Genomic DNA, 27,165 nt, shown 5'->3' with positions numbered 1-27,165 from the left:
ATTTTTTTGTAGAGGCCTTCTTTAACCGAATTGATGTCTGTTGTAAATATTAAAGAAATTCTTAGAGTCCCATTTAAGAAGAGGGAAGGTAACACCAGATATTACATTCTAACCCTTATGGGGATTCTTGTGGGTTACAACTTTGTTATGGGAGGAGATATGTCGTTAAAAACCCTCTTTTTGCGACAAAAAGTTCACTGGACATTATCTCAAATTACTAATAGCTCAGTATATAGTGATGTCGTGATGATTGTAGGAACAATATTTGGAACTACAATATTATATAAGAAGCTTAAAATGAAAGAACTTCAACTTGTTGTTTTGTCACTCGTAATGTCCATTGTTACGTGTATTCTTTATGGATTAGCCACTAGTGATATTTACATATATGCAGGTAAGATTTATAATTATTTACTACCTTTTATATTGTTTATAGATATTCCAAACCGACAACAAAAATAATATCAGAAACTAAAGCTACTTAAATTAAAATACACGACATGCCATTGATAATCATACCCCACTGAAAAAATGTTTAGAATTAAGCCGAATCAACACTTAGTTAAAGGATTGAAACAAAAAAATATCTTGGTAGAAACGTCGAAAGTGAAGACTAAAGAAAATACAAATAATTCATTAAAACGGAAACCTTCAGAAACCAGAAAATACTCAAACGAAACATGAAAAGTAAATGAGAAAGAAAAAGTGGGTCTTTCTAGATATGTTAAAACAGGTTTAAAAAATAAACAGATAAATGAGGATACAATGCTAATAAAAAAATATTATGAAGAACAAAGAAAAATAAGTATATTTACACCAATTATATAAAATAAGAATAAAAAAAGGAAAAAAGAATTGATGTAATGAAAGATATTAAGGGATATATAAATTAATATAAATAAATAATAATTAAAATCTACAAGCAAACTAAAACATATCCTAATAATTTCACATTGTCATAATAATTACCCAAATTTTTGAGATAAAAGGGAGAGCAGATGGGGATATTTTTTCCGCTTTTTAACGATCCATTAAACGTGGAATTTAAGTCTCCAAAAATCCTACTTAAACGTTGCTTAAAGTCCGGCCTCGGTCCTAAAGTACTCGTCCAAAATTTTGAAAATACATACTAAATATGATAGTCCTTTTATTTCTAGCCTATACAATCCGATGTTTTGGTGGACTTTGCACAACAATGGTTCGAACTTTGATATCATTTATGGTACTACCACATGAATTAGGAAAAGTTTACGCTACTTCTTCTGCTATAGACAGTGTAGCACAGCTATTGTCTTCGAGCATTTATCCCCAAATATATAACGCAACTATTAATTCAAACAGTGGTTTTTTCTATTTTATTAGTATGGGAATTTATGGCATATTGGCGCTGGTTATCTTGTAAGTATCTATCTTTTTATTTCAGCTTTTTGTGACATATACATTTTTCAGTATATATACATAATGTTTGGAAAGATTTCCACGGTCAATATATATATATATATATATATATATATATATATATATATATATATATATATATATACTCTGTAAACAATGCACTACTGCTACTGGGAACAGGGGACATTTCATTTATACCGTCGATAAGGACGTGGTTGGCGTGAGTGTTGGCGTGGGTTGGAGGGTGAAGCAGATGATATTTTCTTTATGAGAGGTCTCCTTGTCGAAGGAAACCAGATAAGGTTCATGAAAAAGACTGTCTATAAGACTGACATTTTTATTGACTTTTTTATATTGACTAAAAAACATTTTACCAAAAGACATAAAAGGTTGCTAAACAAGTATACAATTAAACATGACAATTAAAATAATAATAAAAGTCTAGCACAGAACCACTAAGACACTGCATGTAAAATGTATTTTAAAATGTATAATTTGTTGTTTGTCGATGTTGGTTTATTATTTAAACAATCATTTGTATTAACATTATCGTCGTTCTAAGATTTTTTTGTGTTACAATAACAAAAATAACAGCAAAATTAACATGGTAAAGAAAAGCTATACGTCTCTCTCCTGTAGAAAAGGTTTATTTATCAGAACAACTTGCAAATCGTTTGTCTAAACATAACATTACAGTTGCTCATAATGGGCACAATATTTTGAAAAAGAATTTTACAAAACTAAAAAAATTTCCTGCTCGACGTGCGATGGGGCATACATTGAACAGTCAGCTATTTAATTTAAGAATACGTTCTCACAAATATGGCAAAAAACTCAACGCCCCTTACAATACATAAAATCAAAAAGAAACATAAATTTGATTTTAATAAAATTTAGAATTGTTAAAATCTAAAAACTAAAAACGGGTGTGGCAGTCCAGCGGGACTGCCGGTAGAAGTTATACTTCCATACACACGTTCGCCGTTAAAAATTTATATGGGAGTCAATCTACACAATCATTACATATGTAATGATTGTGCAGATTGACAGTTATAGGTAAGAGAGAGCAGAAAGAGAAAACTAATTAGGTATATAGGTATATGGTGCATCGTTTGCTGTATATAAACAACATTTGACTCGTAATAGGAGTATAGTAAACGAAGGATTGAATCAATATTTTGATGAAAAAGTATATTTTTATTTTCATATATGTATAAAAGTAGTTGAAGGCAAAAAAAATTTTTTACACATACTCTGTAGTAAAATTCATTGCTTATTTTGTTATTATTATAAAAATACCATAAAATACACTGCAACATAATTCAACATAATAATACAAATTAAAATCCAATATTTATAAGTATTTAAAAATGACAATATACCTAACTTACTTACGCATATGTTTAATTTACCATGATAATAATATCAATAAAAAAAATAATAATAATATTAATAAATATTAAATATATTTACAAAAGAAACATTTTTATTCTCGAGAGGGAAACAGAGAGAAAATATATCTTCTGTCTCTCTCTTACCTATATCTTACATATGTAATGATTTTGCCAATTCACTCTCGTACAAATTTCCAAAGTCGAACGATAGAAGTATAACTTCAAAAACCAACAACTCGGATTATGTTATTATAAATTTTCATTTTATTTTAAAATTTAGCATTTTTGCGTATATTACATATATTTAATAAAATTAACGTAGGGTTTTTAAATATTTCAAAAATAAAAAAGAAAATTCATATTGGGATTCGAACTCACATACACCAGCGTATGAACCAAACACGTAAAATATTTGCCAATTATTTTGAAATACAAAAGACTAAAATAATTATGAACATTAATAATATTAATAAATATTATATTATATATTATATTATATAATATATATATATATATATATATATATATATATATATATATATATATATATATATATATATATATATATATATATATATATATATATATATATATAGATAGATAGATAGAACGTTTATTGACCACTTTACATAAAGTTTGAAGTCCGTATAAAAAATAGAATAAAAGATATAATAATGTAAACTTAAAATTAACTTAACCATATTGGCTAAAGTAATATACATATGTAAGTATTAGCAGAAGAATTAAAATTAAAAATTTAAGATAAAAAAATCTCTAACCAAAAAAAAACAAACCTAAACTGTCACATAAAAAATCTTTAAAATATGGAAGTAACAAAAATGTGCAAATAATTAAGAATATTCCCGAATCGATGACTAAATAAACTAATACATAAAACTTAGTACATTTTAATAGCAATAATACAATGTGATATGTAGATAGTAAATCGACAGTATTCTGACCAAACTGGGTACACGTTATAAAGGTGTATTGAGGTATTCTGTCTTTGAGTAAAAACAATATGTTAAAAAATGCTTTCTGATCCTATTTTTAAACAGTGGTGGAAAAAGAATTTTTATTTCGTTAGGCAGATAGTTATACAAGTGAATATCAATTGAATTCTTTGTGCTCTTTGATAGTCTGAATCGTTGTGACCTAATTAAATCCCTCGATCTTGTTAGATGATCATGTAATTGGGAGTTTATAGTAAACTTATTTTTATTATCGTGAATTTCCAACAGTGTTGCGTACATATAAAGCGAAGGTAGAGGCATAATACCCATGTTCAAAAATAATGGTTTACAATGATCCCTTAAATCCGCTCCAGCAAGTATCCTCACCACCTTCTTTTGTAATTTAAATATTCTGTCGGCATGACCAGAGTTGCCCCAAACAGCTATTCCATATTGTATATGACTATGAAACAATGAAAAGTAACACATTTTAAGGGTACTTTTAGGTACCAAATAAACCAGGTTACGCATTACAAATATTGTACTGGCGAGTTTAGAACTTAAGTTGTCTATATGGATGCCCCAATCTAAGTTGTCATCCATAAAAATCCCTAACAATTTGATGCTATATCCAAAAATGTGTCTTCGATCTGAACTGAAAACTATATTTTGATTTTTATCCTCGTTTAGTTTTAGTTTATTATGTGTAAACCAGTTTTTAATTTTAAGCACATCGTTTCCTATTTTGTTATTTAAATTATATTGATTCTGGCCGGTACTAATAACGGTTGTATCATCTGCAAAACATATACACCTTAAGGGGTGGGTATAATGAAATATATCGTTGAGATATAGAAGAAAAAATGTAGGTCCTAATATAGACCCTTGGGGAACTCCATGTTCAACATTGTGAAAATTGGAGTAGTTATTATTTAAAAAAACGGCCTGTTTTCTGTTTATTAAATACGATCGAAATAAATTAAGAGCATTTCCCCTTATGCCATATTTGTGTATTTTGTCTAAAAGTAAAGTGTGTGAGACACAATCAAAAGCCTTAGATAAGTCACACAATGTTAAAGACACGAAGTGACCTCTCTCTAGGCCATCAACTACTTCCCTTACAATTTCCTGAATTGCTTGAGTAGTGCTGCATTTTTTTCTGAAACCATATTGATTACAATGAAGTATTTTGTACTTTTCTATGTACTTTATTAAGCGGTTATTCAATATATATATATATATATATATATATATATATATATATATATATATATATATATATATATATATATATATATATATATATATATAATATTAAATATATATACAAAAGGAATATTTTTATTCTCGAGAGAGGAAAAGAGAGAAAATATACTTCTGTCTCTCTCTTACTCATTATCTTACATATGTAATGATTTCGCCGATTCACTCCCGTTCAAATTTCCAACGTGGACCGCGCGTATAGAAATATAACTTCAAAAAGTGAACATAACAGGGAAAAGAGGGAGCTCCTAGAGTCCATAGAAAAATGGACAATGCCAGAAATGATAAAAAATGTAAAATTGTAAACAAGATATTATATTTTAATTTAATTTAAAATACACAAAAAACAATCTCAGAATGCCTACGATGTTAAAACAATTGTTCAACAAGTGATTGTTTTAATGATAAACCAACATCGACAAACAACATATTAAATTTTAAATTTTACATTTAGTGACTTAGTGGGTCTGTCCTATGATTTTATTATTGTTTTGATTATATTGTTTAATTGTATACTTGTTAGCAACCAACTTTTATATGCTTGGTAAGCCAAAAGTATCTGTTTGTTTAGTTCTTATTACGTCTTTTGACAAAAAATTTCTTAGTCAATATTATTTCTTGAAAAAAAGACATGGCTATCCTGCCGAAACGGCGAAAAAGACAATAAAAATGTTTTAGTCTCATTGGCAGTCTATTTTTATGAATCTAAGTCCAATAAATTCTACTATATAACTATTTTTTTTTCCACAAGGAAACAAAGTTCCTGTATTTGGCTGTATACCATATATTAAAAAAATTTTGAATAAAATCCTTTATAAAAAGGTATATAAAAACCCAGTTGGGCTATGTTGAATTGACAAAACGTTTTCGGAATAAGTATTCCATCATCAGTGTCCTAAAATAGTATTTAACCACTTAATTAAAAAGAACATGAAATAATTTAAGTTTTGACTAAGGTTAATGTAAAATGTGGTTAATACTTACTAGTTAATACATGGATGTAGCCACTAAATATGTGGGAAAAACCCTTTAAAAATTATTAAATGAAATTTAGTTTACATTATGTCTAATTTACAGTTAAGATGTTAAAGTTACCGTTGGATTGGTAACATGGCGACATATGACTCTACATTAAGTTGCAAGTCCTGAGACGGTATGTCTACGACATCGAGTTAGAATCTATAGAGAGGGCATCACGTGACTAAAAACGACCTCACTTCGGCCATATTGTGTTGCCACTTTTGACAGATCTTATATGTTTATTTACGTTGGTTTGAGTTTCGAATATTTTTAGTTTTATAACACTTTTATAGAAACTGTAATAGTATATTGTGATAGTGCATAATAATGGTTTCTTGTTCTCAACGTAGTTGCAGTAGCAGAAGCGGTATTAATAAAAAATCTTCAGGAATATCGTTCCACAGGTTAGTATACAAACATGTAAACAAAGTAATGGCCCGTACTTCAGAGAATAAATTATTAATAGTATTCATAAAAAATCTAACAGTAACTTAGCAATTAAAACATCCACTTCCAATAAAATACAAGTAATGAATACACAGAATATAAAGATACTAATAAACAATTTGTAAGATTTTTATAATATTTTTTTAGTTCAATAATTATGTTTTTTATTTAAAATAAAAATTAATACTTAGTAATGCATATAATTCTATTTTTAGGTTTCCAAAAGATCCTGAAAGACGAGACATATGGATCAAATTTGTTAATAGAGGAATATGGAAACCAACTAAATATAGTGCTTTATGTTCAAAACATTTTTTAGAAAAAGATATTGATAGAACTTCACTTTCTTCTATTCGTTTGAAAGACACTGCTGTTCCAATAGCTTATATCACACAGGTAATATGCTACACCTAGTTAATAATAGTTATTAATTAGGTTTAATAATAACTCTTATTAATTAAAATTAATTTTAATTAGTAATAGTTATTAATTAAAGTTATTTTAATACTTCTACGTAAATACTTATTTACAGTAAAGTAAAAATCGAAGATACATATAATAATTATGAAAATTATTTGGTTATTTGGAGTTATTTGGAATAAAATTAGTTTCACTTTTAGTACTTTTCAAGTACACATCTTCAATATTTTCATTGTAGATTTTATATGAATTTATACCTAATAACATTTTTGCTTCTTTTTACAACATGTTTTAATTTCAGAACCAACTTGAACTTCCATATGAAGAAATGCCCAGTACACCAACTAAATCTACAGAATCCAATTCACATATGAATAATTCTGTTGATGTTACATCAAGAAAACGAAAGTTAATTGAACAATTAAATCGCAGCCAATTAATAAGTAGCGAAAGAAGAAGAAAATTGTCCTTAATATCAAAAAAACAAATTCGAAGAGAAAAAAAACTTGCAATCATGAAGAATATTGTTTCAGAACTTAAGAAACATAATTATTTAGAGGAAGCAGTTCTCGATATTCTTTCAAAAATAGGTGGACCAGAAGAAATGTTTTTAAGGCAATATAAAAAAATTAAAAATCAATCACTACCTCGACAATATTCAGAGCAACTTAAAGTCTTTGCTTTGACCCTACATTATTATTCACCTGCTGCTTATAATTTTGTAAGAAGAGTTTTCCAAACTTGCTTGCCTCACCCGAGAACATTGAGCAGGTGGTATCAAAGTATTGATGGTGAACCTGGCTTTACTGCAGAATCTTTTAGAGTTTTAGAAACAAAATCATCTATAGATACTGGTAAATACCAATACTAGTGTTTGGTGATTTATTGTCTTATAATAGTAAATTTTTCCCTTTGACGATAGACAATTGATAATATAATTACGGTGATAAATAGCCGAAGAATATTTGTTAATAATATTTACTATTTGTCTTATTTATTACTAATTGTACTTATATAACTGTCATTTAACAGGGAAGTGATCACTACACCTATATTAAGTATTCTCAAGGTTTTATAATTATTCATTTTAGTTAAATTTCAAAATCATTTTTAATTAAACCTAAACAGAATCAAATTCCCAGAAATTTTTTTCGTGCTATTCTTGAGAATACTCAAATATCTTCATCCTAAATATCTTAAAATTTCTTATTAACTACTGTAACATAATTATTTGTATTTCTACACAGTATTTCCATTGTGATATTGGGTAGATGTTCAATTTTGTTTTTTTAATAATAACTTTTTTAAATTTGTTAATTGAACTAAATTTTTAAGTGTCAGTTAATTTGTAGTTATCAAATATATAACTTGTAAAACGAACGTTCTTTTATTTCATACCGTATATTTATTTTACCCTTTAAAATATTATTTATATTATTATCTCTTTCATTCAGATACAACTTGTTATTTGATTATTAATTTATCTTTATGTATAATATGTCGTGTTTTTAGTGTTTACCGCGGGATAAATAAATCATAGTTTATTAAAAATGTATTGCACTTTTTTAGATTATGACTAAATCTTCTAAATAACTAGTCATATTTTTCTAGTAGTTTTAATATTATTGAGTCCATCCCTGATCCCACCGCCATATTGGTTTCACAGTTAGCCACGCCTACCTACGCCGTTTTTAGTACATACGTTAATATGCTCATAGCTTCTCCATAGATTCTAACTCGATGGTCTACGAGGACTTTGTCAAAGCAACTGATTGAAATGACAATCTTTGCAGGTTATGACGGAAGTTATGACAGAGCAGTCAGTGTAACTGTATATGTCTATTTAAGACAGAAGCCAACGTTGTTTAAAATTGTGAAAGTTGAAATAAAATAAAATTATAACAGTGTCAACCATCAATGTTATTGTTATAAATTATGTATGTGAAATGAAATTGTGGTGAGAAAATTATGTGATTATAGTTAGGCAACCAACTATACAGTGTCAAGTGGTGTGATGAAAAGATTCTAATATGTATTAGAATTATATATATTATCTAATTATTTTCTCCAATGTGATGTTAAATAGAGTACAGGATAGGGCATCTCCCTGTCGTAGGTTCGTTCTCACATGGATTGTATCTCTTAGTGCGATTTGAATTCGAATTTTGCTTTGTACTTTAGGTGTTTCTTTTACTATATCAATGAAAAATAAAAAATGTCAATGGTAATACTATTAAGACCGGTAACATCAAAAGTATTAGATTTACCAAAAATTCTGAAAATTACCAATATCAAACCACATACAATACTGAAAATAGGAAGAAAGCAAAAGCTATTGTTCAACCCAAAAAATTACGCGGCAATATAGGTAATCGAAGAACTGACAAAATTACTTTGAATCAAGCTTATAATAACTAAACACCAATTTCACAACGTAAAAAGAGTGATTTATTGCAATTATTGGGGGCTAATCTCGTGCCAAGATACTATGAAAGTTTTTATGATAATCTAATTTAATTTTTGTTACTAATAGAAAAGTTACTATGTATAATTTAGAAATTTTGTTTCACTTTTTTAATATTTTAATAAGCCGAAAAATCACTTTTCGATTGAAAAATCGAAAAATTACTGGGCGCTATTGTCATCCAAACTTTTACTGGGCCATGACATTTCAGCAAAAAAATGGACTTTTTTTCATTCATTTTAATATTGTGAACAAACTAAGCATTCTAGACAAAACGTTCAACAGACGACTTTCTTGAAAATACCTTCTCTTTCAATTGAGATTTTTTAAACAAAAAAAATGTTTGTGAACAAAAAAGTTATTATAGGTTATTCCATGAATATACGGCTGTTTTGGATTACTTCGACAACGAATATTTTACTGTGCAAGTAGAAGTATCTAGGTAAATTGGTCTAATCATTATTCCAATAAAAAGGATCTACTAGTATGACATCTAAACTAAAATTATTTCAGTTAATATATGTTCAGATAGACGCAAAATTTATTGTGAAATTTAATCCGAAAATAACAACAATTTTTACACAAACGCTACTATAAATAAATATAATCACAGACATTTGGATAAGCTTTCCGTGAAATGTACACACCAAAGAAGCGTGCCGAGTTTCTTTGATATTACCCTATTTTATTACTTTATTAGGTACTACAACTACTACAACTGTAATAAAAAGATATATACTATTTTTAATATAAATGAAAAGAAATTGGCAGATCAATGGTTCAGAAACCAGAAAAAGAATCTAATATTTCACTTTGTTAGTGAAATATTTAATATTTGTTTGCTTTGAGTGGATGTACTCTTAAAAGTTTCGAAAGTAACGGGTATAACATACCGGCTGTTGATAATTAAAGTAACAAGTCGTTACAGATATTAAAAAGTAACGAAAATTTATATACAGTTTCATATTTATATCGCCGATTGATTATGGCTATGAATCTGATCGTTGATGATAGTTTTAGGCGATTAGGAGATTAAGAGAATAAGTAATTTTTTTTGTTTTTTTTTTTAATACTAATTGAATATTCGACTAAATAAATTACACTATTTGATCACTTAAGTATTGTTACACTTCGTTTAAATAACTTAATTCAAAAACCAACTTGTTTACAATACTAAACTCAATGATAGTAATTATATACTTCAAAATCTGAATTACTGTTCTATAAACTATTAACTCTATATTTATATCATAACTTCATATTTAAATCTAAGGTTTAAATTTGTCATAACAGTATTTTAAAAATGGGGAGAATTTACTATTGTACAATTCAGCACATTGGACCATTTAAATCGATACCTTAAAGCGAATTTAAAACAGTTGTATATTTGTGGAATGGAGTATACAAACAAAACCCAAAGTAAGCAGGTTTTTTAAATGTTTATAATTATTAAAACAAACAATAAAAACATTTAAAACACATTTCATAATGTGAGTTTTTACGTAGTTACTACATTTACGAAAGATATTAACAATCGGTCAAGTAGTTTTTAAACAATTATATTTGTTGATCCTATTTAAGAGAACAAAGATCATTTTCAAATGGCTGTACAGGTGCTTTGTCAATACCTTTTGTTTGGATGTTTTTTTGTCTGATTATCTTCATAAGGTCTCTCTTATATTTTTTAAAAACTATAACAATTTTTAATTATTAGCCCAATCATAACTAAACTAAACAAAAAGTTTTAGCAAGGTGGGTTTCACAATTCGATAATCAACTCGATATTTCTCAGTATAAGAATAATTCAATTTACTTCAGTTGATTACCGCGTTGGAGTATTCTCGAAATAACAAAATCTTATTATATAAAAATTATATATTTTTTTTTATTTTAGAAACCTGATGAGGTATGAAATGCCCAAACCAATTGAGAGTGATAGTAAAAAAGAAGCTAAAGACAAGGAAGTTATGGAAACTAAGAAAAAACTAAGTGAAGTGTAAAAGTTAATTCTACGTAATATTTAATCTAGTGGTTTACTATTATGGATGAACCAAATTATTTTTAATATGTTCTGTGAACAATTTCTCTCTGACTTAAATACTGATTTTTTAATTTATACTTTCAATTTTAAAAATATATTTTTTAGCATATTACATTTTTTTTAACCAAAATAAGTATTAAACAATTTTTCCGCAGTTTTTCCATTTCAAAAAATGTATCTATGTTTTATAGACCTGAAAAAGGCTTTCGATCATATCCAAGTCGTCGAAGACGTCTTACACCTACTGTATAAAAGAAACATACCAATCAATATTATACAAAACATCAAAACTACTTTCATAATCAAACACAGGCAAAGATAAATGGAAAACTAACACAGTGTATACCAGTACAAAGTCAAACAGGTTGACTCGTTAAGCCTACTTCTTTTTAATATAATAAGAAACGAAATAATGCAAGCAGTATGTAAAGGTCATGGTTACAGAATAGGGAACAAAGAAATCCAAATATTAGGTTATGCAGACGACGTCGCATTAATCACATACATTCGTCACATACAATATGATAATATCAGAAGAAAACACCAAATGTATGACAACAGCTAAATACCCACTATGATTGAAAATCAAAAATGGATAGGAAAATAATAAAGCAAGAACCGAGGTTTAGAGATCTGGGATAGATATAACTAGTTACGAAAATGTTGAAGAAGAAGTACGACAACAAAGCTTAAAATAAAGTAAAGCGGCGAGATCTCTTAATGACACAAGAACTAACACCTAAGACAAGACACAAAAACAACAATCTATAAAGCAGCAATTAGACCTATATTAACATACTCGGTGAAGACAGGACCTGACATATCTAAAACAAGACGACTACTAGAAACAACAGAGATGAGAATACTTCGACGAATATCAGGGACAAGTCTGTTGGATAGGGAGAGAAGCGAAAACATAAGAAGAGCATGTAATATAGAAGACATGAATGGATTGCTGACAAAACAGAAACAGGAGTAAAACGAACACATTAGTAGAATGGCAGAAGATGGGATAGTACGAATAGCACGAGATAAATCACCAAATGGACGAAAAAGTATGGGTAGACCAAGAAAAAGTTGGTGCGATAATTTAAACAATTTATTAGGCTAATATTGAAGAAGAGAGGCTTTAAGCCTACATACAAGAAGGAAGAAGAAGAAGCGTTTTAAAAAATAAAAAGTGAAGCTAAATTGATTCCACATGAAATTATTAAAGCTGATAAAATGGCTACTTATGAATTATTGCCGCTAAAGTCAAGAATTCCATGGGTACAAAGAGTTACTAATGTTGAGGTACTTCGTCGCATGTGTAAACAAAAAGAATTACTAAGAATAATCAAAGAGTAAAAAAAGCAATAATTGGGTCATGTGTTAAGAGGCGGAAGATATGAATTACTTCAAGTTATACGGGAAGGAAAAGTACAGGGCAAAAGATCAGTAGGAAGACGCCAGAACTCGTGGCTGAAAGACCTGAGGAGATGGTTCGACCGCTCATCCGCAGAGATCTTTCGCGCAGCAGTTTCCAAAACTACAATTGCCATTTAGATCGGCAACCTTCGAAAGGAGATGGTGCCATAAGAAGACGAAAGTCAAGAGAGAGGTATAAATTATTGATGGTTTATAAATTATGTATCCATTTCAATTTTTTTTAATATAATAACGCCTTCAGATCGTCATGGAAACTTCCTACTCATCTTGTAAAATGTCACTTTATAAACTTGTTAAGTAAATTAGTATTATTTAACGTTTGTTTTTCAAAACAACTTAATTTTTAAAATACTATTGTTTTTCGTATTATAATCTTATCTGTTTCAATTTTACTACTAATTTAGAAAACTATTATTTTCGTACTTTCGTTTTATCGGTTTCACTTATCTGCAAATTAAGAATTTAGATAGGTATACCATTTTTATCGCATGCCAATCAGCAAATACAGTAGTTAAATATATATAAAAAATCTAAATTAGACACTAACAATATATTACAACGTTTACGAACTGATTTATGAAAATGAATAATAAAAATATATACACGGTGTTTCACGACGAGCTTACACTATTTATATATTGCAAACTATTTATACGATATTTATAATTGGTTTATCTTCTTCTTCTCCTTTATTTTCTTCATATTTTTATATAGACATGACTCTGTCTGGTTTTTAATGTGCCTCAGGTAAGTTGTCGTTCCATCGTTTTCGTGGTCTTCCTACTGATCGTCTTTCTATTAGGGAACCGTCTCTTGCCGTCTTTACTATTATATTTGTTGTCATTCGGCAAATATGATCGTTCCATTCTACTCTTCTATTTCTTACCCAGTTCTTGATATTCTAGACCTTGCATCTACGTCGTATATCTGTACTTCTAGCTCTGTGGTAAGACATATTGTCTTACCAGCAATTTTGAAGTTATACTTCTATACGCGCGCTCCACGTTGAAAATTTGTATGGGAGTGAATCTGTGAAATCATTACATATGTAAGATAATGAGTAAGAGAGAGACAGAAGATATATTTTCTCTTTTTTCCTCTCTCGAATATAAAAATGTTCCTTTTGTATATATAATTTAATATTATATATATATATATATATATATATATATATACATATAATATTATATATATATATATATATATATATATATATATATATATATATATATATATATATACTAAAATATTTATTAATATTATTATTTATGTGATGTTTTGTATTATTTATTAAATGTTCATAATTATATTAGTCTTTTGTATTACAAAATAATAATCTCAATAAATCACTGTATGATTCAGAACTGTCAATTTTGAAATACGTTTGTGTTATGTCCTCTGTAGTATAGTAGTCAGTATCCCCGCCTGTCACGCGGGAGACCGGGGTTCGATTCCCAGTCGGGGAGGACTTTTTTATTAATATTATTACATGGTAAATGTATAATGGTAAAACACATATGCGTCAGTAGAAAAGTTATGTATATTATTGTCATTTTGAAATACTTATGAATATTGAATTTTAATTTGTATTGTATTATTATATTAATAACAAATTAATCAATGAATTTTACTGCAGAGTATGTGTAAAAAAATTGTTGTATTCATCTCCTTTTATACATATATGAAAATAAAAATAAACATTTTCATCAAAATATTGATTCAATCCTTCATTTACTTATTACAGGTCAAAAGTTGTTTATTAATTGTTAGTAAGTCGTTATTAATTCTGTTTCTCTTTCTGCCATTTCTTATCTATAGCATTACATATGTAATGATTGTGCAGATTGACTCCCAAATAAATTTGTAACGACGAATGCGTGTATAGAAGTGTAACTTCCACCGGCAGTCCTACTGGACTGCCACACCCGTTTTTTCCAAGTGTTTTCATCTCTGTTGTTTCTAATATCCTTTTTGTCCTCTCTGTGTCAGGTCTTGTTTCTGCCGCGTATGTCATTATTGGTCTGATGAGTGTTTTGTAAATTCTGCGTTTCGTTTCTTTCCCGTTATTTTTATTTCTCCATATTGTTTCATTCAGGCAGACTGCGGCTCTGTTCACTTGATCTTACACTCCAGTTTCGAGCTATCCGTAGCTAGAAAATGTGATGCATAGATATTTAAACTTCTTCACTTGTTCTATTATTTAACCTTACAGCTCCAATTTACACCTTAATAAATTTGCTGTTGTAACCATACATTTTGTCTGTTTTAGGGAAATTAACATGTTAACTATTCTGGCGGTTATATTAAATTGGTGGAGCATACGTTATAAATTATCTTCACTTTGAGAGAGTAGTATTGCATCATCTGCACAGCAGATTATTTTAAGTTGTTTTTCTTCCATTTGGTATCCTTTTTTAGTTCTTACTTTTTTAATTATTTCATCCATAATCAGGTTGAACAATAGAGGACTCATAATTTGTTTCTAATTAGCCTTCTTCGGTCCATCTTGGGACATAGGCTTTCCCAATCCTTTTCGATTCTTCTGTGTCTGTCGCTATAGTCATCCACCTAGAGCCCACGTGCTTCTTGATATCATCTGACCATCTCATTTAGGGCCTTCCTCTGCTTCGTTTATATTCCCACGGTCTCCAACTTATAAGAATTTTGTCCCATCGGTCTTCTTTTTATCTTATATTGTATCCGGCAAATCTCCATTTTATTTTGCAACTTCTTTTCTAACATCCCTCACTTTTGTTTTCTCTCTTATCCACTCGTTTCTCTTTTTATCCATTAGTCGTATGTGCAACATTTGTCTTTCCATTGCTCTTTGGGTTTTTATGATTTTGTCCATGTTTGCTTTTGTAAATGTTCACGTTTGGGAACCATAAGTTAGAGCAGGGAGAACGCATTGATTGTATACATTGGTCTTAAGATGCTGTCAATATCTTTTGTTTTTAAGAATGTAGTTAAGTTTGCCAAATACCGCCCATGCCAGTTTAACACTTTTTTTATCTCTGCTGTTTGGTTTTCTTTGTTATGATGATGTCTTCATCTGTATTTGTTATGATTTTGATCTTGCTGTAATTCCTATTAAGGACTATCTTTCCAGCTTCTACGTCCAGTTCTTTCATCATTTCAAATAATTCTTAATCAGGTCCAAAGAATTGCAACTCTTACTCTGCTAATCCTGAAGAAGTATGAAACCTTTTCCTTGACGATAATATTCTAAATATAATTCTTAATTCAACCAATTCAAAAATTGGTAACATAAGGAAAAAATATAAAAATGGTGCTAATAAATCTGATCTCCGAGACATGGATATTATCGAATTAAAAGCTATGTTGGGATTATTGATACTGACCTCAGTTTTTAAATCAAACCACGAACATGTCAGATCCCGTTTTGCCACTGATGGATCTGGTCGAGATATTTTCAGATGTGTCACAAATGCTAATAGATTTCTAACAGTTCTCACGTGCTTAAGATTTGATGATTCTCAAAACAGAAACGAACGGCTAAAACAAGATCATTTAGCTGCTATATCAGAAGTGTTTTATCTTAAACTGTCAATCTGTATATACTGTAGTTCTAAATGTGTGTATAGATGAGATACTACTTGCATTTCGGGGAAGATGCAGATTTAAAATGTATATGCCTGCCAAACCTGCTAAGTACGGGATCAAGATTATTATTAACAAATGCCAAGTATGGTTACCTCCAAAATGCATATATATACTGTGGAAAAGACTGATGAGTATGATCTTAGCGACGACTTAAAAAAATATGCTAAGCCTACACAGGTAGTGCTAAAGCTTGCACAACCTCTTTTAATACACGTCGCAGCATTACAGCGGATAATTTCTTTTCATCAATACATCTAGTTAATGTCTCAAAAACCAACAAGCTTACATTTGTGGCAACTCTAAAGAAAATAAAGCTGAAGGGTAAAATAAAGCTGAATAAAGCTTTATTTTTACCAAGCTGGTGTCATCAATGCACCATAACCAAATCAATAATGCAAAAACCAACAAGCCATAAATAATTGAATATTATAATTTAACAAAAGGAGGTGTAGACAGTTTAGGTCAGAAGTGCAGTATCTATTCACCTAGTCACAGAACTCGTCGTTGGCCCATGGCCATTTTCTTCAGACTTTTAGAGATAGCATCTGTAAATTCGTTTATATCTCACCAAGCATATCGAGATAATCAAAAAATGGATCGCTATAATTACAACAAACAATTAGAAATGATGCTGGTACAACAAAAAATGAAACGTAGATTCCAAAATTTCAATATTCCACGTGACGTCAGATTTTGTATACTTCAATTGGATACTCCATAATTCGAAACCACCTAATCTCAAGAAATTAAAAGAACAGCACGCAGAAGATGTCCTGCCAAAAAAAAGGAAAACTACCCATATTTATACAATGTGCAAGACTCCCATATATTTGCAATGCACGGCAAGAGTTTGCAAGGAACGTACCACTTAATTTTTTGGACAATTTTACCTTTTGCAATTTTTTTTTCATGAATGTATAGATTTTCGTAAATACTATTTTATGTTTCTTATATGTAACTATATTGGGTTTATTTGTTTAAAAAATATCTTATTTTTTGTTTATAGCATTTATGGCTGTTTGTTTCATTATACCAAAAATTATCGTTGAATAGATTATTCTTAAAAAATCTTGTCTTTTATTATTAAAATCATTTATTTCACCAGTTCTCCCATATCTGGACACCACTGTTAAATACATAATGCACTTTTTTTATTAACTTTATATTTGTTTTTATATTTGACTTCATTTTATAATGACTTGTAAAATATACCGGGGCTCTGTTCTTACATGATAATAATGGACTGTCTGTAGTTAAGGGTTAACCTTGTATGGCGGGCTACCCCAAATTTTATTGTTCTAAACTTTAGGAGTGGTCAATATTATTGTAAATTTAAAATCGCGACTAAATCCGTTACGTTAGCTGGCATCTTGCATTTAAAGAAGCGTTTTTGCTCAATCTCTCAGCCATTTTCAACTCTTCGACAGAAATAGTAAGCAGTGAAATTTTTTCTATTCCATGGTAGATTATCACAAACTGCAGATATTATTATCATTTTATATTATGTATTAAGCAATAATAAATTGTTTTACTGTCGATTATCATTGCACCGAGCTTTCGACATTCTTGTTGATGCCTTCTTCTGGGCTTCCGAGGTTTTAGTCTCCCGAGCCTCCAGACAATACTACACTGATCACTAACCAATGCATTGCTATGCATTGCAAGTCCATTCTTGAACAAAATTAAGGTATTAGCGCCATCTGCTGAGAAACGTACAAATCCATGACTGGACAGCGGCCTAAAACCCTAATCTAACATTTACGCTCCATAAATCTATTAAACAAAATTTACCAAGTACGTTGTCGTTAAAAATAAGTACGCATTTTACCTAAGTCCCACATTTGTAGTGAAACCGTAATCGTAGTTAGCAAACAAAACGTGGTTCCTATTTTAGTGTTTTTTTTAATTGAAAAGGTATGTAAAAAACACTTTTTAAGGATTGAACTCAGGATTTTACCAAAACTTTAATAGTTGTAGCACATAATTTGCCTAAAGTTCTGATACATTAATTTTTGTAGTTTTACGAAGTTTTAATATCAGCGTGGAGTTAGGCAAATTTCTACCTTAAGTGACAAATTCACGTAGGCAAATTTCTAATAATATAATTTTTACATGACGTTTTGCTTTTTATGTGGAATTGTATTTCTTTTAAGTATAAATTTGTAAGTGCTTTTTTTACCACTATTTCATAATTTTAACGACTTGAAATTAAACTTTATCTTTGCATTGAACTCTGAATATTTTGGACTGAAAAATACATTATTGGTTTTGAAATATACCTTTTTAACAGGCTATGCTTTAAAAGCACCTGTTCAACAGAATTTCGGATATAAATTTAAGATTTTTTTGCAGAATGGATCCACCGTCCAGAGCATCAAATTTTATCCCTTCCAGACGTTTTCACTAAGTACGGAGTTGCAGTTAATGACAATAATTTGAATAAAATGGCTTACAAAACAGTTGTTAAAATTTGCAGCAATCAACAATGGATTTGCCTAAGCAATTTCCTAACTCTGGAAACAAATCTTGTAATCCAAAAAGCCGATATAACGAATGTATTACTATACCAGAGGTATTAAATTTTGACGATGATGACAATTTTGAGGGGCAAATATCAAATGATAATGACGACTTTACTGACCCGACCTATAATATTCTACATGGTATAAGAACCAAATTCTTCTGACTCTGAGAGAGATACTGAGGAAAGTAACGTCCTTGTGTCTAGAGCAAATGAAGGCGAAATTCGAGGGAATAAAGTAATAACTGAACGCAGAAGCAGAAGAAAGAGACGTCATGTAAATCAAAATAAATAAAAAAAGAACTCTGAAAAGCTTAAAAGGTAATCAGGACAAGATTATTTGGGAAAACGGAAAAATTAAGGAAATTGGGACTATAAGATAGTTAAAAAAATGAAGAGTGTAAGGTATAGGTTTAAATGTGACAAAAAAATTTACCTAAGGTGCTATAAGTTGACAGATGATGACAGAATCAAACTTTTTGATAATTTCTGGAAGTTTTAGTGGCCCGAGAAGTAAGCAAGAAGACTAATCAAGATGAGCGTATTTACACTTTCTTAACAAACAGATCAAATTAAAAGTACCTATGCAAAATAATATTCTGCAATACATTTAGCATTTTAAAAAGAACTATTGGCTTCTTAAAAAAAACATTCATTGTACCGAAGATATTGCAGGACAAAAACAGAATAATCCCAGGCACTTGAAAAGAAACAAATAAAAGACGGCTTAATATTATTTTTAAAATAACAAACTCCCATTATTGTAAGAAATCTACTAATAAGCTTTATTTAAAGCCAGTTTAAACCTTTAAATTGGAGCTTTATAGGCTTTATAAAAACGAATGGTGTAATAAGAACAACTAATTACCATTATCTGTTGCATCTTTTACAAGTATGCTTGACAATCAAAACATCGCGTTATTTTCACAAAAAAAGACGAATGTAACAAGCGTGTAGCTTTTAAAACAGGGAATATGTGCAAACATATGTTTGAAGAACATTAAGTGAAAAAAGAAAGAAGAAGCTCGAAATAAAAAAAAACAAAGAAGCAGAAAGTTGCAATATACACACGATGGATTTGCAGTCTGTATTATTATTTTAAAGTCCACTATCTCCTCTCTATACTACAAGACAAAACTAGTTGTCTGCAATTTTACAGTGTTCATGTTGACACGAGGAAAGAGGGGGATCCACAGCTAACATTTTTACATCAAGCTTGTATAGCTTAGTCAGAAACCATGTTATTCAGGCAAATAAAGCCCGAAGCAAGATTATTTTTTATAGTGATGGTTGCACCTGTCAGAACAGGAATGCATATTGCAAATGAAAATGCAAATAAAACAACAATTAAGCAAAAGTATCTTAAAAATGAATATACGCAAATTAAATGCAATGCCATGCATTTAAGTATTGAAAGGAAGCTCAAAAAGAGAATTATAAATGTTCCAGCAGATTACGTAGAATTCTGCCAATCAGCACGTCTCAACCCAAAACTCAAACCCAAAGTTTGAGAACATGCAAGTTCCTAATTCTACAAGACACCAAAAGACGTCAGGAGATGCGGCGGTCACTTACATTAGCCTCTGAGATATAGCCCGGATGGTTCCATTATATTTAAAATTCGCCACTTAGAAGACTGGAAACATTTACCATGTCGCCTGAATAAAAATGAAGCTGTTTCATCGTATGATGCCCTCCGCCAACTTCACGATGCACCTTTAACAATTCAGAAGAAAAAGTTTAAACATTATTTATTGGATTTAAAACTGTCTTTAAAGGCTGACTATTACGCATTCTATGATAATTTGTCTGTTGTTCTGTCTGATGTTCTGTGATAAGTTGTAAAAATGTTGATTACAGTTTTTCTGTTCAGATACCTAACTGATAGTCATTATTAAAATTAATTAGAAACGCCTTTTTTTTTAAGTGATTTGCTAAACGAAAATGATCTAGTCCTAAAATAGTCAAAAAATAAATCAGCAAATTACCTATACCTAGTCAATTGTAGTCAAAAGATAAACAATGTAAAAATATATTTAAATTTATCTTTCTTCTTATTAAATTTATAATTGAGAAAGTTTTTTAGCTCTCCTGTACTACTGTTATTTAGTGAGTTAGGCAATTTACATCATAGAACGACGATATGGAAATATGGTTTTTGCAATCAGGTTGTCTTCGTCTGTTGGGTCTTTAATTCTTCTTTGAGAATTCTGAGCTATTACAATGGTATATCTTGGGAAGCCGTTTTTTCTTAATGCTGTTTTTACATTATGCATTTCTTCATTTTAATGTTCTTGGTCTTTCGGATCTTGTAATCACGGTTTTAATGACAGACTGTAACTGTGTAGGATGGTGATATGAGTTTGAGTGTAGATACATATCTGTCGGTATGTGTTGTTTTTCGGTATACTGTGTATCCTGTGTCCGTCCTTCTCCTTTATTATTAACACATCTAAAAATGGTAGTTATTCGTTTTCTTCCAGTTCCATAGTAAACTGAATTTTATAGTGAATATTACTAATGTGTTCTAAAAATACTTTCAATTTTTCTTCTCAGTGTGTCCAGATGATAAAAGTATTATTTACAATACTTTTCAATGGATTGATTCAATGTCATCAATTAGAAAAGAATAGCGTCGAATCAGTAGAATTTTTCGACCGACTAAACTAGAAAGACTGTGTCATACACAATACCGTTGGCCCCTTTTCCTATAAGAATTCCGTGGGGTGCGAAAAGCCAAGAAGAAGAACAGCGTCGAAATTTCGGCGTGGTGTCACATTTCAAGGTTTGATAAAAGCGTCGATTAGCGACACACCTCCAACGTCATATAGATTGGCGTTGAAGCTGGTACGAATTTTGGATAAAGGAAACAAAATAAAAATTTATTTTTTTAAAACTGTGTGAGAGTTATAAGAAATAATCGATTTACAATCGGATTCAGAAACCGGCATCATATGTTAAGAAGTAACAAAATCTTTCATAAATGCAACATATGTCTCTTTGAGATTCGGAAGTTTCCTGAAGCGATTCTCTAGCATACAAAACGAAGATATGCATAAGAATAACGAATAAGTAGCGAAGATAACCAATAGAAAAAGATAAATAAAGAGCATTGGGTTGTAAAAACGGTGAAATAACAGAAAATAGGCTTGTTAACTTTCAGAAAATCAACAGCTTAGAAATATCCTTCACGAGCTTGGTCGTATTGGGACAAAACTAACAGGTGCCTACTGTTTTCGACTTCCCCAAACCTTTGTAGAAAAGATCTATAATATTGTTCTGACGCAATTTTTTTGTGGTATTTTCAAGTAATTACTATTTAAATGGGAATAAGTCACAATTAAAGGTTAAAGTACGGTTATTAACGTTTTCAATTTCCACTTCGGAAATCGTTCTCAAAATACAAACATTAGACTAATATGGAGCGTCAATCACGTAATTTAACCTGAGATGAATGTGCCCAAGCAGTGATACTGTCGGAAGAACGTTGGAGTTACCGAAGAATTGGTCGTCGGTTTAATGTGTCCCACACATTTGTCTCACAAGTGTTAGAAAAATTCCTGGAAATATTGGATCATACTCGCAGACCAGGGCAAGAACGAAACCGGGTAACTACCCCTATTCAAGATAAAATGACTGTTCGCCAGCGACTTTTGCCAAAGAACACGTTAATTGCTTAGACGCTGACTGGGAACGAGTGCTATTTACTGATGAATCCCGATTTTTTTTTGTAAAATAACGACAGACGTGTTCGTGTGTGGCGACGACCCAACGAACGATATGCTCAATGTAATTTCTCACACACCACATTTTTTGGTGGAGGATCCGTTATTGTGTGGGATGGGATTTCTTTGACCGCACGTACGGACATACATAGATAGTAATGAAAGATGTAAATAAAATATAGAATGAGTCGTAGAGACTCGCCCTTATAGAACATAATTGAAAATGATTTCTAAGGCCACAGGATGATTTGGTTTGCCAAGAATTTTGACCAGAATTTATGAAACGAAGAGCCAATTCAACACATATTATGACTATGTCTATAAGATATGATTACAAAAATGATTGATTTGGTAGATCACTGAAATAAAATTGGCTGTGGAGCCTGTATCTAGCAGGATACGAATTATAAGAAAGATGCGAAAACATATTTGATTTGTATCAACTATGTGGAAAGAAATAGACGAGGACATCAAATGTGGTTGTGTAGCAAAATAGAAATGTTGGTATTTGAAGAAGTGGTTGTCTAGAGGAACAAGATCAATTTGACGGTTGGTTAACAAACGAAGCAAAACACGAGACCGTGATTCGCAAACCGTACAATTCGTCGCTCCGAATAAGATGGAATCAGGGCACGTACACAAGAATTATGTGGATTAACCAACGAGAAAAGTTCTTGAAGCTGTTAAGTCCCAAAAAATAAGAACATTTATATGAATGGTGAGAACCAGAACACAAAACACGAGATAGACGAGGATATTAAATATGTTTGTGAAGCAAATTAGAAATGTTGGTATTTAAAGAAGTGATTGTCAAAAGGAACAACATAAATTTGTCGGTTCGTTAGCAAACGAAGCAAAACGCGATACCGTGATTTGCAAATCGTACAATTTGTCGCTCCGAATGAGGTGAAATCAGGTCACGTACACAAGAATTATGTGGACTAATCAACGGAAAAGTTCTTAAAGCCGTTTAGTCACAAAAAATACAAACATTTATATGACTGATAAGAACCGGAACACAAGACACATTTAACACCTTGATTAGTTACCTTAGGGTGCTTTTCCCTGACTACGAATAATAATGAAGGCGTGTGGTTTTGATACTTGAATGCGTTTCATAGGCCTCCTTAAATCTAGAGAATGCCGAGTATGGCGCGAAAAGTTGCATTTGTTCATTTTGTTGAGCATTGTAAGATAAAATCACGAAAAAGGGGACAATGCAAACATAAATGAACAAATCAACACGAAGAGAATAACTAGATTTAAAGAAGCTAACGGTTTTAAACAAAATCGCATTAATCGAATTAAGCTTAATTTCAAAAGAGACAAAAAACAATTAATTAAAATAAATTAATCGAAACACAATGAAATTAATTAAATCAAAGTTATAATTATTTATCGTCCGGCTCGAAATGGCCAAATGTTTTGTATAAAACTTAAGAGGTCGCTGGTTAAATGATATTAAATAAATAATAATGAAGAAAAAATAAAAATGTAATATTTTGTTTGTAAATAAATTAGCGGAAAATAGCAAATACAACTGTGAATAAATTACGAAATTAACTGGTCTTACTCATTATTGTTCTCTGTACAAAGAATATTCTCCGCACTTAAAACATAGTAAATGAGAGAGACAGTTTAACAATTTTACGAAATAACAGGAAGCAATATATTTTAACAAAGTCGTTAGAATACAGCATTGAATTAGATCACATTATAGTACACTAAAAGAAAAATATTAAATGTAAAAATATGAAAAGAAATAGTAAATACATCCCAAACAATTATCTTAATTAATTTTAACTTTCACCAATTGTTTTTTTTTTTTAATTTTCAGTAAAGTTATTTTCTTGCATTTTCATTATTTCTTGAATTCGCATTAATTCCTATATTTATAATTCAAGGACTGATGTTTATATAGGTATATATTATATTTAATAATAGGTATAGATTATATTCAACAAATTTTATACCCGAAAATCATTGAATATCTAAAGTCCTACCAGAGATCTAAGAGAGTCATTAATATTTATTATCGATAAGTTCTACCGCAAGGCACCGGGTGATCTCCTCTGGACAGAAAGGTACTTTTATTGTCAATTTGTATTACTTACTCGACTGTTAGGTGTGTTTAAAATCCGGTCTTTATCATTGTCTACTAAAGTTTTAATAGTTGCAAAAATATTTAAATACATAACATTCACATATTTACAAAACTTTATCATTTCTAAATAGAGTACAAAAAGAACAAGGACAAAAATATTTTAGAAAATTATTTTTAACATTGAGGTGTGTCTAAAAGCTGGTTTTATACCGTTATCAACTGCATTTAAAAATATTTACATAAAAAACTTATACATCAAAAGGTTATCATTTATAAATACAATTCAAAAAGTACTTACATTTAAAAAAAAATTCATGGACAAGTCAGTTTCACTATCACTGTCGTTATCTAGATCTACAATAATTGTTTCTTTGAGCAACCTAACTGTAGATTTCATTGGTTATTTTCTCCATTTTTAATTTAATTAGACGAACCACATATGAATTTAGGGTAAGCGAAACATTACTTTTCCTTACCAATGCTTTTGGCTCATGCCATATGTGTTCAATAGCATTGAACATGCAATGGTAAGGAGGAAGTCTTAATACTGTTTGACCCATTTCTTCCGCCAAACTGTCGCAATAATATTGTTTTCTAATGGAAAATGATTTTAAAGTTTCAAGTAACTGTTTTTTAGAACAATTATCTTCATATTATATATCATTTTTCAGCAATTCCTGCATTCTAAGTTTGGTGTCATTAGAACATGGAACTTTATTCGGCCTATGACTGATGTAGCTGGCATTGTCCATCAAAATTACACTATTTGGTGCTATATTTGCATCGAGCAAAAAGACAAAAGAGGGAATGTAAAGGTAGTGGGGGCAAAAATATTGTTAGACAGGAAGTGCCATCTTGAGAGGCCACATTAAACAAGGAAAGAGAGACTCTTTCCTTGTTTAAGAAATCAAATTTAGTTAGGTTATGTTATTTCTGATGTTATTGTTTATCCCAACTGTCACATGCAAGATTATTTGTATTTTCTATTGAAGTTTTTTAAAAATTGCTTCACATTTTAGATTATTATTGTTATTATTTAATTAAAAATTTATTGTGTCCTAGTTTAAAAAAAAAGTATTTTAAGTGTATTATGTATTAATATTATGTATTATTATTATTATCTAATATAACAAATAAATAGATAAATTAGAACCCCTACACCACTGTATGATTATTGTGAAGTGTCATGAAATTTAAATTTGGCGCATTCGCATTTCCGGATATGTCCGCCATCAGAGGCCACTTTTTTGGTCTCCTTTTCATAACGATTAGATTCCCTCTTTTGTCTTTTTGCTCGATGTATATTTGGCAATAACTTATTTAAAAACCAGTTCTCAAATAATTCTGACGTGGTGTCATCATGACAGTCGACACGAACAATCTACCCATCCACATTTTGGAACGTCATGGGTGTCAAACCACGTCCTATCCAGATAAACAATTTCTTTTCCACTTTCTCTGTATTTATGAATTTGAATTAAAAAGTCGATCCTCCATATTTGTAGACAAGTATATTCGATAATCACTTGGCGTCTATCGATCGTTTTTATTTTAAAGCCATTTTTTACAAGAAATTGTCTTCCTGTAGCACTTGATCAACTTTCTGCAACATATGCAGGATGGTTTTTAACGTGGGGATCATCTATTATTCATACATGTTATAAATTCCTTATCCTTTCCATCCTTCTAATGATGCCCACATCACTCCGGTCTAGTTTCCCAAACATGCCAGCGTCTTTTCTTTTTCTTCTAATTACTATCGGTTGTTTTGTTATTAATTATACTGTCTTCATTGGTATTTTTGTTAAAACTGTCACTTCCTTCACTGCATTAAATTATATACAGGTTCTAAAATTTGTATTTTTGATTGAACAGTGAGATAAAAAAAAATATTGTAATACATAAAATTTAACGCTCGAAATGGAATTTATGAAAAGAAAATATTTTTTGAACCTTCAAAAAGGTAACAATTCAGGTATATTTTTTCGATCCTGATAATAAACTAACTTTTAAAAAGAGGATTATAAATAACCCGTCATTAAACCTCATTACGTCTTATCAGTGAAAGTCAATTAAAATAATTTCGTGAAATGGTTTTATTTTGGATATTACCTAAAGCACCAGTCACAATATATTTAAAATCCCAATTATATTTTCAGACTTGGGCAAGAGGTAGACTAATATAATATTATCACAATTTCGTTAGTTAATTTTTTAAATTTTTTTATACAGGAAGACAATTTGTGTATAAAAAAAATGTTTAGTCCGTGGGAAGAGCCTAGTACTTCACATGAAGTTATTGATACTAATAATGCCGAAAGAATAGACGTAAGTGTTAACAAACCCGTAAAGCGCAGTGTTTT

General features: G+C 30.0%; 1 protein-coding gene across 1 annotated transcript in view; it reads left to right on the top strand.

Annotated features, from left to right (window-relative positions):
• LOC140440393 (probable peptidoglycan muropeptide transporter SLC46) overlaps positions 1-11,497 on the top strand; it is a 37,979-nt gene extending 26,482 nt beyond the window's left edge. The window contains exons 5-7 of the mRNA XM_072530870.1: positions 13-394; positions 1,158-1,398; positions 11,254-11,497. Of these exons, the coding sequence (XP_072386971.1) occupies positions 13-394; positions 1,158-1,398; positions 11,254-11,359 (729 nt within the window). The 3' untranslated portion in view covers positions 11,360-11,497. The remainder of the gene's footprint in view (positions 1-12; positions 395-1,157; positions 1,399-11,253) is intronic.
• Positions 11,498-27,165: the final 15,668 nt, after the last annotated feature.

This window comes from Diabrotica undecimpunctata, chromosome 1 (genome assembly GCF_040954645.1).
Source record: "Diabrotica undecimpunctata isolate CICGRU chromosome 1, icDiaUnde3, whole genome shotgun sequence".
NCBI classification, from domain to species: Eukaryota; Metazoa; Arthropoda; class Insecta; order Coleoptera; family Chrysomelidae; genus Diabrotica; species Diabrotica undecimpunctata.
The sequence above is the reverse complement of the archived record's forward strand: the minus strand, read 5'-3'. Positions and strand labels throughout refer to the sequence as shown.